The 15,315-nt window shown below is 34.6% G+C and overlaps 4 protein-coding genes across 6 annotated transcripts in view; 2 read left to right on the top strand and 2 right to left on the bottom strand.

Moving 5' to 3' along the window:
- The window catches only part of LOC109585816 (glycine dehydrogenase (decarboxylating), mitochondrial-like), a 13,223-nt gene extending 9,975 nt beyond the window's left edge, over nt 1–3,248 (top strand). For both annotated transcript variants that reach the window (XM_020001956.1, XM_020001957.1), the window contains one exon: nt 3,120–3,248. The gene's annotated coding sequence lies outside the window, so the exon portion shown is untranslated. The remainder of the gene's footprint in view (nt 1–3,119) is intronic.
- A 2,248-nt stretch (nt 3,249–5,496) lies between these two features.
- Nucleotides 5,497–7,653, top strand: LOC109585817 (uncharacterized). Its single transcript, XM_020001960.1, has 3 exons — nt 5,497–6,752; nt 6,813–6,845; nt 6,889–7,653. Exons 1-3 carry the CDS (start codon nt 5,570–5,572, stop codon nt 7,305–7,307), a joined length of 1,635 nt encoding a protein of 544 aa, XP_019857519.1. The 5' UTR covers nt 5,497–5,569; the 3' UTR covers nt 7,308–7,653.
- On the bottom strand, nt 7,648–9,549 carry LOC105314307 (solute carrier family 45 member 4-like). Of its 2 annotated transcripts, none has more exons than XM_020001959.1 (2): nt 8,078–9,549; nt 7,648–7,948 (listed from the first exon to the last, which is right to left on the bottom strand). In XM_020001959.1, exons 1-2 carry the CDS (start codon nt 9,542–9,544, stop codon nt 7,706–7,708), a joined length of 1,710 nt encoding a protein of 569 aa, XP_019857518.1. In that variant the 5' UTR covers nt 9,545–9,549; the 3' UTR covers nt 7,648–7,705. The 2 variants fall into 2 exon arrangements, with proteins under 2 accessions (XP_019857518.1, XP_011406706.1); XM_011408404.2 differs by having other exon boundaries at nt 7,997–9,549.
- Nucleotides 9,550–10,257: 708 nt separating this feature from the next.
- Nucleotides 10,258–11,061, bottom strand: LOC105314308 (PTI1-like tyrosine-protein kinase 1). Its single transcript, XM_011408405.1, has 2 exons — nt 10,891–11,061; nt 10,258–10,833 (listed from the first exon to the last, which is right to left on the bottom strand). Exons 1-2 carry the CDS (start codon nt 11,059–11,061, stop codon nt 10,258–10,260), a joined length of 747 nt encoding a protein of 248 aa, XP_011406707.1.
- Nucleotides 11,062–15,315: the final 4,254 nt, after the last annotated feature.

The raw sequence follows: 15,315 nt of genomic DNA on the forward strand, positions 1-15,315 counted from the left end.
ACATTATACTCATAATTGGCTCATGAGTCTGACTAATATCATAATTACTGCAGTATATCATGTTAAAGATGCTCCATCGAAAATGGATGTGGCTGAAACTAATATGTTATATTGATATTATGTTTAACTATACACATACAAACAATCGTATGTACGATATACATGTACACACACATTAAGGTGTGGGAGGGGCTAAGAGCCCTTAACAGATCACTGATGATTTCACATTCTTCTACATGTCCATGTACTTACATGTAGTCACAGGAATAAAAGGTGTAGTAGAATTGATTCACATTTCCCACTGCATGGTTGCTATGGTAAAGCCAGGATTAATTATAACTTCCTTTAGTCACAAGATCTTTGAATATATTTAAGGTATCGCCCACTTTTGTGTGTAGCTGACCTTTAACCGCCTTCCCTTTTTCTCTACCCTTGTTTTTATTCTTGTTGATTCCAACTTTATTTTCTTATTGTTCCTCACAGCTCTTGCTCTATCTTCATTTACTATCTTCTACCTTCATCTCTCTTTATTTTTTGTTCTTGCTATATGTACAGGTGTACACAATTTTATTCTTTCCTTCAAATGGCAACCAAACCATCTTCATCTTCTTCTCCTGGTCTCCTCAAACTGGAGGAACAGCTCAACTGTCCTGTGTGTCTTGACCACTATACCAACCCTAAGACTTTACCTTGTCTACATTCATTCTGTGAGCACTGTCTGGAGGGATTACCTCTGGATAAGAAGAATAAGACCTATTACCTCTCTTGTCCCACTTGTCGTCATTGTACAGAGTTACCAGAAGAAGGAGCAGGAGCCTTTCCTGTAGCATTTACTCTCAACAACATCAAAGAGATGCACAATCTAATGAATAGAAGGACAGCAGATTTGCCAAATCTTCAAGAGGCCACATGTAGTGATCATGGAAAACCTTTGGAATTCTTTTGTGAAACATGTGATACAGTAGTCTGTTCTCACTGTCCATTTCGTAATCACAAGCATCATGAATATGACTTAATCACTGATTGTTATACCAAACACTTTCAAAAGTTAAGAGAATGTTTATCACCAGTTGAGGGAAAGAAGGAAGCACTCAAGAAGGTCTTGTCTGCTCTAGCAGAGAGAGAGGGTGAGATCAGAGAGAGAGGAGAAGGAATTTTAGAAGAAATACATGAAATGGTAGAGGAAATGGTGAATGTTCTTCGTCAGTCAGAAAGAAAACTGACTGAGCAGGCAAAGAGGGTCACTGATGCTAAACTAAAGGTGCTGTCAGAGCAAATGAAATCAGCAGAAATTAGTTTGAGTGTTCTGGAGGATGTTAAGGATTATGTGGAACAGAGTCTGAAGACAGGCAGTCCTCAACAAGTCCTGAGGTCTAAGAAACAGATGATAGTGTGTATGAGTGAAATTACTGCAGGGATCAATATGGAGGAGTTACATCCAAAGGAAAAAGCCGACTTTGTATTGAGTAAAGATATCAAATCACTACATCACATTGGAGATGTTGTGACCTACTCGTCTACTGCACTACAGCAGTGTAGAGTGAAGAAAATTTGTTGCTTTGAACATCTACCAAAAAAGAAGAAATTTTCATTTTCACTATCAATGGAGGCACCAGATTCATCTCTTTTGTCTGTTCCCCTCTGTTTTCTCAGGTGTAGTCTAGTACCAGTTGGTAAAGGCCTTAAACCCATTCACACTAAGGTTACTACCACCAGCACTGATCTTGGAGTGTATAGGATACAGTGTAACCCTTCAACCAGTGGTACTCATACAGTAAAAGTACAAGTATATGATGTACACCTTGAGGATACCTCACTAGTCATCCCTTTCAATCCTTACCTTGATAGCATCACTCCAGCATGTACTATAACTGAGCTTAAGGGTCCCTATGTAGTTGCTGTAAGTGATGATAATCATGTTATAATAACTGAGTCTGATGGTAACTGTGTAACAATACTGGATAGAGAAGGAACAAAAGTAAAATCATTAGGAGAGGAAGGAGGAAGTGGTATTGTCAAGTTTTTTAATCCTCGTGGTGTAACCATTACTCCAGACAAATTAATTCTTGTATTTGATGGTAATCACAGGATCCAGAAGCTAAGCATGGATGGATACCTTATAGCATCAGTTGGCAAGGAGGGCAGTGGACCACTACAATTCAAGTATCCTGACAGTATAGCAATTTCTCCTATAACAGGACAGGTTTATACTGCTGATAGGGATAATCATCGTATACAAGTCTTGAATCCTGATCTAACCTTCTCTCATTCATTTGGTAGTAAAGGATCAGCTAATGGGCAGTTTGAACGTCCACTAGGTATTGCTTTTGACCATCAAGGATTAGTGTATGTTGCTGATGCTGATAATCATCGCATTCAGAAGTTCTCTCCAGATGGAAAGTTTGTGGGTAACTTTGGCAATAAAAGACTTAGTTATCCAATAGGTATAGCAATAGACACTGCAGCTACTGGTCTAGTGTATGTTAGTGAATATGTCAATAATTGTATATCAGTCTTCACTAGTGATGGCGCGTTTGTTAGGAAGTTTGGAAGCAAAGGCAATAATATTGATCAGTTTTATACTCCTTGTGGATTAGCTTTTGATAAAGATGGAGTATTGTATGTTTGTGATAAGAATAATAACCGGCTTGTTGTTTATTAAACTTCAATTGTTTATTTACAATATTTTAATAATTATTTTTGATTATTATGAATAAAAGTATTGAAAAATATGTCAAGAAAATATCAAATGATTTAAACTACTAATTTATCATTTTATGTAGCTTTAATTGTCATTTTTATCAAAACTTTATTGTATTAAAGGTACCGTATTTTACCTATTTAAACACCCGGGTGTTTATTTTGTAACAGCAAGAAAAATTTCGTTGAAAAAATGAATAAGACACCTCTGGATGGAACCCCCAAACATTAGCAAACCAGACCAAGCTCTAACTAATAAGCATTATTTATTAGGGCAGTATTTTTGGTAGAAATATGCGTATCTATAGCTAAAATATATTAATGACAGGTGTTTATTTGGACCTGGTGTTTATACGGTAAAATACGGTACATGTTTATACATGTACATTAGTATATTTACTGCTCCTCCTCCTTCACAGGGATCAATATGGTGTCTCCACCTACAGACAAGAGAACAGTTCATTAGGAGGGAGAAGGCCACCAGTGACATATGTACTGCACAAGCACTGCTGGCTAATGTATCAGCTCTGTATGCAGTGTATCATGGACCCAAAAGATTGAAGGATATTGCAATGGAAGTGCATAAAGCTACTATTCTATTAGCTGAAGGTATGTATGTAGCCATGTATGCATAGCATTAGTATTATTATTATTTGTTATTTAATTTTGACATTTTTTGCCAAAAATGGCTTTTTGATTTATTTCTTCTGAATTCTGATACATATTATTGATGTATTTATGCTGTGTAGCAAGTTTGAGCTGATTCCGACTTCGACTTCAATTTTTCATCAGCCAAAATTTGAAAAAAAATCCCTGTACTATAGCCCATGGTTTTTCCCAAAAAAATGGCTCCGAAATATCCTTGCCCTTATGCTGTGTATAGAAGGTTTCAGCTGATCCTTACTTCAATTTTTTAAGTTACGGCCATTTTAAGAAAATGCCAAAATTTTGAAAAGTACTCAAGGCTATATGTATGCTTTTTTCAGAAAAATGGCTCTAACATCACTCCAAATTTGTATTATATTTTTAATACATATTAATGTACTTACACACCTTTACCACACATTGTATTATGCATTCTCACAATAATAATAATGATGGTAAATTAACTCTGTTTTTCCCCCATTAGGTCTGAGACTATTAGGTTGGACTATTAATAATGAAACGGCCTTTGACAAAATTATGATGGAGGTGTGACAAAAAGAAGATAAACATACGTCACTATGATATGGAGATGGAACTGTTAGTTATTAATATAGTTATGATATTATTAGTTATTAAGTCTAGTTATTAATAGTTATTAAGTACTGGTTATTAATAGTTATTATTTTATAGTATGGTGTTTCACTGGATGAGACTGTCATTGGCAATGATTTAATTGACTTACTGTATGTGTTTGGAGCTAATGAAAAAGAGGTATAGTAATACATGTATGCTTCATGTTTCCATACTTCATAATTCCATGCTTCTTAATTCCATACTTCATACCATATAGCTGGTTTATTTCGTGTGGAATTAATTTTCGTGCAGGCTCAAATCCACTAAAATTAATTCCACTAAATTTTATTAAAACCAATTAAATATTAACAAAAATTTAGCAAGGCACTAAAATTAATTCTAATGAAAATTTAAGTAACAAAAATTTGAGGCCACAAAATAAACCAGCTATACGGTAATTTCATAATTCCATACTTCATAACTCTATGCTTCATTTTTCCATACTTCCATACTTCATCATTCTGTTCCCATACCCCGTAGGCTGCTTGTGTCCTATACAGTGTATCTGATGCTGAGCCTAATGTTAATATCACTTGTAGTGGCCATAAGAAGGAAGGGAAACACCTTATCTAACTCATCCTGTCTTTAATAGGTAGTACACTGTCCCCCCTTTCTCTCTTCTTTTTATTCTGATTATTTGCTTTATTTATTTCTTTATTCATTTATTTATTTATTTATTTACTTATTTATTCTTTCTTTTATTTATTTATTTATCGTTAGTTATCATTCAGAGACTAAGTTGTTATGGTACATGAAAGAGCTTGAGAATAGAGACCTCTCACCGTGTCATTCCATGATACCACTGGTAATAATAATAATAATACACATGTACATGTACATGTAGTTCTATTTACCATACATGTATGTATACGGTATACATGTGTATGTACAGTTTAATTTTTTATGCAGCTTAATGATACTTGTACTGTACGTTATTCTTGAATTTCTACCTATTAGCCTGGCCCTAATTTTCTTGCCTGTCTACTTATAAAATTCCTCCATCTACACACTATAAGAAATAAAAATTATTTTCTTCTCAATTTTCCCCTCCCTCCCCCTAGGGTTCCTGTACTATGAAACTCTACCCTACCAGTTCCCTACTCCCAGCATTCCTCCCTCAGTTCAACACCATTCCTCCATATGTACCCAGTGTATCAAACCAAGAGATATCAAAGTCTTATTGATGAGTTGGAGACTCATTTGTGTAGCATCACTGGATATGGTAAGTTCTCGTTTCAGCCCAATAGTGCATGGGACTCAGTATTTAAAGTTTTGAAGTAAATGCATATGTACAGACTGTGTGTGTATTATGTATTTGTTGTTTGATAGGTTTAATGCAATTTCCTAAAACTGGTATAGCATTTAATGCAGAGATAATCAATCCAGCGATTGAAGCATCTACATACTTTTGAAATGGAATGTGTAGCTACTTACATGGTATATTTTGTACGAAAAGCAAGCATCTCAACTTCTTTTAAAATTATTTTTACGAATTAAAAATTTGAATTATTATTGTTTTTTATGACTTCAAAAATCTTTTACAAAGGTCAAGGTGTGGCTCAGTGGTAAAGGGGGTGTACACTGTACAGCAATGGAGGGTCACTTTCCTTTTATTCTGACAATTTGTGCTGGCGCTATTTCGTTAGCCCTTGGCATTTGGAGCTCACTGAAGAATGAAGTTAAACCAATGACTCTATCAGGCACAACTGTATGTACCTTCCTTTACTTGATTTTTATTTATGGTCAAAACAATAAGGACTATCTAGCTATTCTTGTTGGAGGTTTCATACTTACCTTTGCATTCTCTTTCATGTTCTACTTAATCTCTCACAAAGCTTTTCATTACTTCTCAAAGCAGTTCTCCTTTACATGCTATGTGAATGGTGTACCAATCTTGGTAAACCTACTTCCCTTGACAGCGACATTAAGTGTCAGTTTGAGTGCAATTTATCAATTATATATTGGAACATTACCATTGCTACAAGTTCTTGTTGTGCTGCTATTGTTTTGGATTTATCCTCTAGGAATAATAGAAGCAATTAGCACTTTTTCAGATTTCATGACTCAAAAACAATTTAAGCTAGAATCTGGCAAAAACAAGACATCATATCAATGTTCATTTATTGCTTTCTTAGTAGCTTTTGCTGTGATGCTACTGTATCCATTTAATTGGCTGATTTATAATATCGCAGTCTTGGCCTATGCCATTCTATTATTGAAATATTATTTTTTCCATCATACCCTACTATGTCTTAGCCTAGTAACACTAATATCTCTTATTGATGCTGTCTTTCCTGTACATGAAGTAGGTTTAGCACCAGTTGGCCTCATCACCTGTTCTGAAATTTTGTTTTCCACTCATTGTGTGACTGCATTTGAAATAGAATACTTGTTTGTTCCTGGACTTCTCATTTCTTGTATATGTCATTATGAAAAATATCGTGTTCCAGATCGACTGAAAATATTAATATCATCAGAGAAGTCAAAGATAAGAGTTGGCATTCCTGAAAATGAGGAGGAACTAGTACAAGAGAGACAAAAGATAATTCTTATTGCAGCATTCATTGGCTACGTATTGTCTTCGTTTGCTGTTTACTATTTTTCATTTCTTTCTAAATGTCCATTGCTCACTCTCACTATAGGAACAAGTATTCTACCACTGATAGCATTGATGTTATTGTACTGGCCTGAAGGTGAATTATTACAATTCATAATGACTGATAGTCATCAAGAGATAATTGATCAGTTGAGCCATGCATTTCAAAAATCTAAAGGTAAATTATATGGTTTGATTGTTGGCAATAATAATTTTTTAATCTTTATTTTAATTTTAGGCTCTGATCAGCCAAAACGATCTAAAGGGCAAAGTATGTTAAAATAATCAGACTAATTGTTATTTTATTTTATCAGGGTTCAAAAACGATATAGAAATAGCAACCAAACGTTCACTCAGATTGCCATCACCAGAGTTGTCATCATCAAGCATTACAGTCTCTACTGACAATTCACATGTATTGAAAATATTTCGGCCCTTAATGGCAGACTTTGCCAATGCACTCGCACATGATCCTATTATTTATCTGGTATCAGATAGGCTCTTCTCCCATTCTCTTATTTCTGCTCCTGTGCATAAAGACATAAATACAACATTAGGTGTATCTCTGCATATAAAGGCCAGCAAACTTGTTAATGAGGTGTACAGACAGTTGAATAGTCATAATGAACCAGTCCAGTATTTGACTGATTTATGTGATGCACTTGATCTTGTAGAAGATCAACCACTGCAGTCTGTCGTTGCTAATAAAATTAAAATGTTTTTGTCCAATTAGAAAGTAAAAAATTTTTGACTTAATATTTTTATGTATTGGTTACATACGTCACAATGGTGCAATTATAGTAGTCTATATGCAGAAAGTTTGTTCAATAAGATTTTGGTAATATTGGTGGTTGCGGTTTTGAAACTAATAGTAGCAAGAGATACATGCACACATGATGAATAAGGTACAGAGCTGGACTCAATGAACTATTCATGATACATGTTTATTATGATGTCATGTCTCTCTCTATAATGTACATTCACTTTAGAGATCTACTCTAATAGTGACTCAAATCTGGAAAAATACACCCTACTTCATTGACAAAGCCACATGAATATTATCATGATCATACTTATAATTTTAGGATTTTAAATAGATGTTGAAAAAATAATTCTTTTATTTAAAAAATATCACACAGAAATTTTCTTTTTAGATACCATTACTGGTAGCAATGAGAAAAATGACAATGTTATAAAAAAGCATGGTATTGTCATAAAATAGTTGACATCTCCTGTAGCATCAACAACAGGACCAATGACGAGTGATGCTATTATTTGACCAAAAAAAGCTCCAGTATTTATGGTAGCTACAGCTATACCTTCAATCATTGGTGGTCTTCTAGTCCATTCTTTTCTAAATAGCATATCTGCTTTCTACAAAAGAATTAAAAGAATTAAAATAAAGGTATAATATTCACTAACTTGATATAATGGGATAAGACTGAATGGTAATGCCAGTATAGCACCAAAGAAAGGCCCATAGACAGCAGTCAGTATATACACTTGATATAATTCTCTACAATAAGTTAGTAACGACAATGCACAGACAAAGGCTGCCAGTGTTATCAGTACTATAGTCTTGAGTCTAATCCAACGAGCAATGTAGTCCATTATAGGTGACATTATGGAACAGCACACTGTTGCTATTGCTAATCCAAGTGATCCCATTCTAACTCCTTTAGTGTATAATTTATAAGAGGCCGAGTCCTCAGGACTAGAAGGGTCTCCTTCATATACTGCTACACCAACAAATGTTGTGAAACCATAAACAAAAGCAAAATCAGCAGCTAAACCAAAAACAACCATTAACCACAAAAGCCACATGTTGTAGGACATGTAATATGCAAATCTGACGATAGAAACAGAATCGAAAAATATTTTGCAACATGAAGGGAGAGTCCTCTGCTTCTGTCTTGTTCCTATGGAAGACATTCTAATAAGATCATCTTCACATTCCTTGTCATTAGCACTATAAGTGTCACATGATATAGATTCATTTGCCCCTGCTTCATTGACTTGTGCACAACTTGATTGTCCAAAGCTTGATTCATCTTGATAATCATCTAATGATCCTATCAGTTCCGATGACAATTCGTTTGTTAGTGATTCGCATTTATTTTCATCACAATCTTGAAAGTTAGTTTCTGACTCCAATTGACTCTGACAGTCGTTTGATTCCAGTTGACAATGATTCTTTGTTATTGATATCAACTGAGTTTGGTTAACGTGTGCTGATTCGTGAATTGATTCTGACCCATGTTGACACTCATGATTATCCAAAAACTCTAATTGGTGAGTTGATTGTTCATTATTTTCTATTGATTTAGGGTTCTGCTCTTTTACACTAACAATAGTGAATATCATAGCTAGGAAAATGACGACTGCTGAAATACCAAACACTATCTGAGACTGATGCTCAATGCTTACACTAGTACCGGAGATACTTGACCAATCTATAGTACCCAATGCATAGCCTAATGTAGCACCGACACCTATAGCAACAGACAGAATGAAATTACCGGTCTGACTTTGTGAAACAGGAGTAACGTCCAACAGGTATGCTCTTGTCGGTAGCATCAATAGCCCACAACTGACGTCTAATAGAAATACGCACATCGAAATACCAATCACCATTACTGATTGAATGTTTAAGTAGATACAGTAAGGAAGGGCAGCAAATCCCAGCATAGCAGTCATTGAGAACAGTACAATGAATGGTCTCCGTCTACCCCAACTACAGGTGCACTTATCACTGATTGTTCCTATAAAGCCTTGACACAGCATACCCATCACAGGGCTCAGTGTTATTAGGACAGTGGATAACGTTAGACTCAAGCCTGATGCTATCATAAACGGGACCACGTAAGCTCCTTCAACTGCATATCCCAAATCAATGGCTCCAGTAGAAGCACTGAGAAGAATAAGACGCCAAATCGGTACTGGTGTCTTTCTAGATGGCACGGGTGACATTGTTTGGTATAAATATAGGTGTGGCTTTACATTTGATTAATTGGCCACATGATTCCACGTGGCTCACAAACTCTCTGCTGCAATAAACCATTTGCTGGTTCTAATTACAGGATTTCATAGATTACTATCAATTTTAAAGGAAAATGTCACTGATTAGTTATTGTGTGCATAAATCTTTATGCATGCTACATGTATTCTGTTTAGCAATTATGGTACAGTTATTGCTCTGTCTAGTTGTTGCTACATAATTTTTCAAAATTTTATTAGATTTTTATCAAACATTGCAAAAAAGTATTAAAGAATCAAATGTGGTTAATAGATGTTTCAGTAGTACTTAACTATGCAGTACGAAGTAGCAGTACAATATGTATACAGGAAAGACTTTCAATATTGTAGTCTTTTAACATTCTACCATCTTCAATTCGTGTACCGCCATAAAGTAGCTGTACCTGATGACTAGGAATTCCTTCAGCCTCAAGAATTTTTCTCTTAAGCTCAACAATAGGTGTCTCAGGGAATGAACTTTCTGGAATTTCAATAAAAATCTTTCTCCTGGTCAAAAACTCAATGTATACACCACATGGATGAGTCTGTCGATCATTAATCTGTAGCCTACTGATAATTTCAATGATATCTGATGCAATGATCCTTCTGAAGGGATCATCTTCCAAGCAATACTTAGCTAGTGGAATCAGTTGATTTCCTAGTACCCGTTAAATAGAGCCGGCTCTCCTGTCCCATTCTGATACCTTAATGAAAGAGTTACGGTCTTGAGGGCTTGGCTTATATTGATCAGTTGGTACAATGACATTGCCAGTGAGCATATGTAGAATAAGACAACCAAAAGAGAACACGTCTAACTTCTCACTATAGACAGGATTGTGTACAAAAGCTTCTGGTGGCATCAAGTAAGGATTACCTGGAAAAGTGTTGTAATTGTGTTCCTTCAATGCATCACCAAGTTTAGACATACTCAGGTCTGTTATCTTTGCCTTATAATCAACAGTGACGAGTACATTGCTGGCCTTGATATTATGATGAATAATGGGAGGTCTTTTTGCGTGAAGATAATCAAGTCCATTAGCAACGTCAAGAAGAATTGCTTCTTTATTAATAATACCTCTTCTCTCTATTAGCTGCAGTAGAGCATGAGGAAGATACTCCATTACCAGCATTGGTAACTGGGAACCAGTACAATAATGAACACCAAGCAGTCTCACAATATTGGGATGATGTAGTTGACTGTGAAGGATAACTTCATCACCAAACTTACTCAGGAGCCTATCTTCCTATATTATTAAAATTCCAAACTAAAATTTTAATGTTTACATGATGACGCCTTATACCGTGCTTGTGGCTAAGAAATGAAAGTCACGTAGCTTCTTTCCAGCACATTGATTCCCATTGAACCTCAATTCAATCACAACTCCGTAAGATCCACGACCCAATTCTCTTGTTGTCTCCCTCACTCTCCTTAGAACATGAGGCTGAAGTTTCACTCTTAGCTGGACTGCCATTTTCTGCTATTAGATCCAAATGGATTTGGGTGGTGACTGTGGTTGTTGATGCATTTTATTCATTAATTATTATAGATCTAGGTTGGCATTATTAGTGAAAACCTAGTTGAAACTGTTCAGACTACAGCCTATAGCCCATGAGTTTTTTCTAAAAATTGGCTCAATTAATCACCAAAGTTTTTGAGCTGATTTCGACTAAAATTGGTTATTTAGCTATTTTCTAACCTGTAGATCTACTGTGTAATCCATACTAAAATTAGCTCAAAAGTTTCACCCAATTTTTATTAAATTTTGTATGCACTTATGCTATGTTGAGCTGATTCAGACTTAAAATTTTCAAATTATGATCATTTTACCCTGAAAAATACCCTGAAGCCCATGCTTTTTCCAAAAATGGCTCAAAAATCACCTACAAATTTTATTACATTTTTTGACGCATTTAGATGTACTTATGCTATGTGGAAAGTTTAAGCTGATTCTGACTTAAATTTTTAAAGTTATGGCCATTTTAAATGAAGTTATTGATCTCAAATTTGACATAATCAATCATAGCTTGTCGTGGATGCCTCCATTTACTCTTTCTGGAGTGCCAATATTACAACTCAAAAAAGTTTTAATTGAAATCAGCTCAAACACTTACAGGCAGTGGCACTTCTGACATTTCATGCAGCAAAGCAATATTGAAATCAGAAACTGCAAATCTAAAATCAAAAGAATTAATCAAAATTTTAACTCAACTCAATAATGCAACTGTAAGTGGAACCCTCTTATCCAAAGATGGTGACATTGATTACATGACCATCAGTAACTTAAAAAGTAAAGTATTAATTATTATTATTATAGAGTAACTTCAAAGCAACAATGCTAGTTTGTATAGTTTCAATAAACATTTTTCTTTCCTCTTCCTCTCCCCTTCCCCACTTAAATTATCTCACTAGCAGTCCTTGATTAATTCCCTTTACTGAACTCCAAAGATCTGTTTCAATCTTGAGGCAGCCTTGGGTATTTTCCAGAATTTTGGTATTTTCTTAAAATGGCCGTAACTTGAAAAATTGAAGTCGGAATCACCTCAAACTTTCTACACAGCATAAGGACATCAGTATGTATCAGAAAATGTAATAAAAATTTGGGGTGATTTCAGAGCCATTTTTTGGAAAAAACCATGGGCTAAAGCCTTGGATATTTTTCAGAACTTTGGGATTTTCTTAAAATGGCCATAACTTGAAAAATTGAAGTCGGAATCACCTCAAACTTTATACACAGCATAAGGACATCAATTTATATCAGAAAATGTAATAAAAATTTGGGGTGATTTCAGAGCCATCTTTTGGAAAAAACCATGGGCTATAGCCTTGGGTATTTTTCAAAAATTGGCTCGTTTTTAAAATTGGTCATTATTTCTGGATGCATTTAAGACTTGTCTGTCATGATAGGCTGGTGAGTACATTGATAAAATCATGAGTACCTTATACTTATGATTGTACTTTAAAAGTAGCTGACAATTTGTAATGTTATGAATAGAGTAGAAATAGTAAAGTCTTGCATATCTTTAATATTTTAATCTACATAAAGTAAAATTTGGGGTATTCTACAGTTGTATGGTTGAATACACTGATAAAAGAATATCAACATGAATCTGACACAAAAAGGATAATCATAAAAATTATGCATACTCTTGCTATTTGATTAAAATAATAGGCAATTCCCAATGCTATGTTTGGGGTAATTCACTTTTATTGTTTTTGTTATTTGAGTTACATAAGGAAAACTTGGCAGTTATTTTTATCTGTATAAACTCATGTGTTATGATTACTATGATGTTGTAACTAAGAATACTGGAACTACTTTCTGTGGCAACTGTTTATAACAGTAAACTTTGTTCAGTAAGTAAAGCTTTGTTTTGCTGAGTTCACTAACAAGATTATCATGATGATTCTCCTTTTGTGTATTCTTCTTCATAGTGTATCATCTCTTAATATCAGGATTGATGGAGATAATGGAATTGATTCAATTGAGTGTCTGACAGAACAACCACAGTCTTCCTGTCAGTCATTGAAGTATGTAGCTGATACTATTAACAACACTGGTAACCTCACAATAGAGATCATCAGTCCTACTCTTAGTCTACAAGGTAGTGTTATATTCACTGATATTAATGGACTAACTATCAATGGACAAGGTACTATCATTAGCTGTAGCAATGAATCAATGCTCTATGGTAATTCTGGTATAGTTTTTGATACTTGCAGTAATGTTAAGCTCAATAGTTTTACTATTGAACACTGTGGGTTGCTCTATAAAAATGAACAAAAATATTGTAGACGCCAAAGTATCCTTTTTTATAATAGCAAGAATTTTAGCATCTCAAAAGTCAACTTCAGTGACAATAATGGTTATGGGCTGGTATTCTATGACAGCAGTAATGGTAGTATTCAGCATAATGTTTTTGAAAACAATGGTATAAAACATTCTGATCTTTCAATAGATGAGGAATCAAATGCAACAGGAGGAGGCCTACACATACTTCAGTATAATCTTTACAATAATATAATTGGAATTTATGCTAATCAGTTTATTAATAATTCTGCTACAACCATTGGTGGTGCATTATATATGGACTTACATAGTTGTGCAAACTTTAATTTGTACATCACTGCTTCTAACTTCATTGGTAATAAAGCTGAAACTGCTGGAGGAGCCATTGGGTTTATAGTACACCAAATTTACTGCCATTACAATGGCACCATACCTTTTGGATATAGTATTTCTACATCTAGTTGTAATATTATCAATAACATGGCAAAATTTGGTGGAGGAGTTGCAATTCAAATTGTCCATTATGAGTACCATTATGACATTACAAAGGTAAAACAATTTTTTTTTCGCTTTTGTAATTTTACTGGCAACAAAGCCATGGCTAGCTCAGCAGTAGATATCAATAGTAGAAGCCAAAATGTTTATCAGTATCTTAAAACTGTTATGATTTTTCAAAATTGTTGTTTCAATAAAAATATGGCAGAAGCAGATAACAATCAACAAGATCTTAGAGGTAAACTGTTTAAAGCAACATTGTATGCTACTGATGCTTATATCTATTTTGTTACAAAAATTTCATTTGTCAATAACACTGGTACTGCTTTATTTGTAGTAAACAGTCGTGTACGTATGTCACATAGGGCTCAGATTAGATTTTTTAACAATACGGGGGATCAAGGTGGTGCTATTTTTTTGGCCGATGATTCAATAATGACATTTGAAAAACATAGTTTATCGTTGATAAACATTTCAAATAATAAAGCTCTCATTGGTGGTGCAATATACATCCAATCACTGATAAAGTTACATGAGGGACCGTGTTTTCTTTTTCAACCTCATGATGGTATTAAATTTCATTTTACTAGCAACAATGCAACGAGTGGATTTGGTCATGATATTTTTGCCTCTACACTTCAAAATTGTGTTAAATTGTATGGTGGAAATGCTACAACATTATTTAAAGCTGGAAAAATGGGCAAATTTGAATTTTCATCATGGATACCACCTCCAGTAGCTACTGCACCAGTTAACCTGTCAATCAATGAGAAAAAGCTAGTTCCTTATCCTGGTATACCATACAATGTGACTATTACACAAAAGGATGAGTTTGATAATAATGTAACAAACTTACAATTGTTTCCATTGTCAGCAACACTACAAAATGTACACAATTTGTCATTGAAGATTGATATAACTTACTCTATTGCTGACAATTACATAATAGTCTTTAAAGGGACAGTAGGAGATACAGCTACTTTATTACTACAGACAACTGAGTACAGTGCTAGGAAATTGTTCAATATCACATTATATCATTGTCCTCCAGGATACATATTTCACATTGACACCTGTCAATGTAACAGTAACTACTATTATGGAATATCAGGTCGTTTAGAAAATTATGCAGCAGTCATTGATGGAGGACTTTGGGCTGGATATATAGGAGACAAATTTGCAACTGCAGATTGTGTGACAAGTCTATGCGATTATCATAACTCTAAAGGCAATAATAGACATGAAGACCATGTCCTTCCATTGAATTACAGTCTCTTGAACAAGGGCGTAGCTGGACCTTGGGTGACGGTAGGGCAAGAAAACAAAATGGCGCGCGAAGCGCGTAGCGATTTTGGCCACACCCTTTTTACGTAACAAAATCGAGGCATTTTCCCTGCAGCTGAGCAAAATCAGAGTGAAATTATCATTGTATATAGCTTTAAA

This window comes from Amphimedon queenslandica, unplaced genomic scaffold (assembly GCF_000090795.2).
Source record: "Amphimedon queenslandica unplaced genomic scaffold, v1.1 AMPQUscaffold_13005, whole genome shotgun sequence".
NCBI classification, from domain to species: Eukaryota; Metazoa; Porifera; class Demospongiae; order Haplosclerida; family Niphatidae; genus Amphimedon; species Amphimedon queenslandica.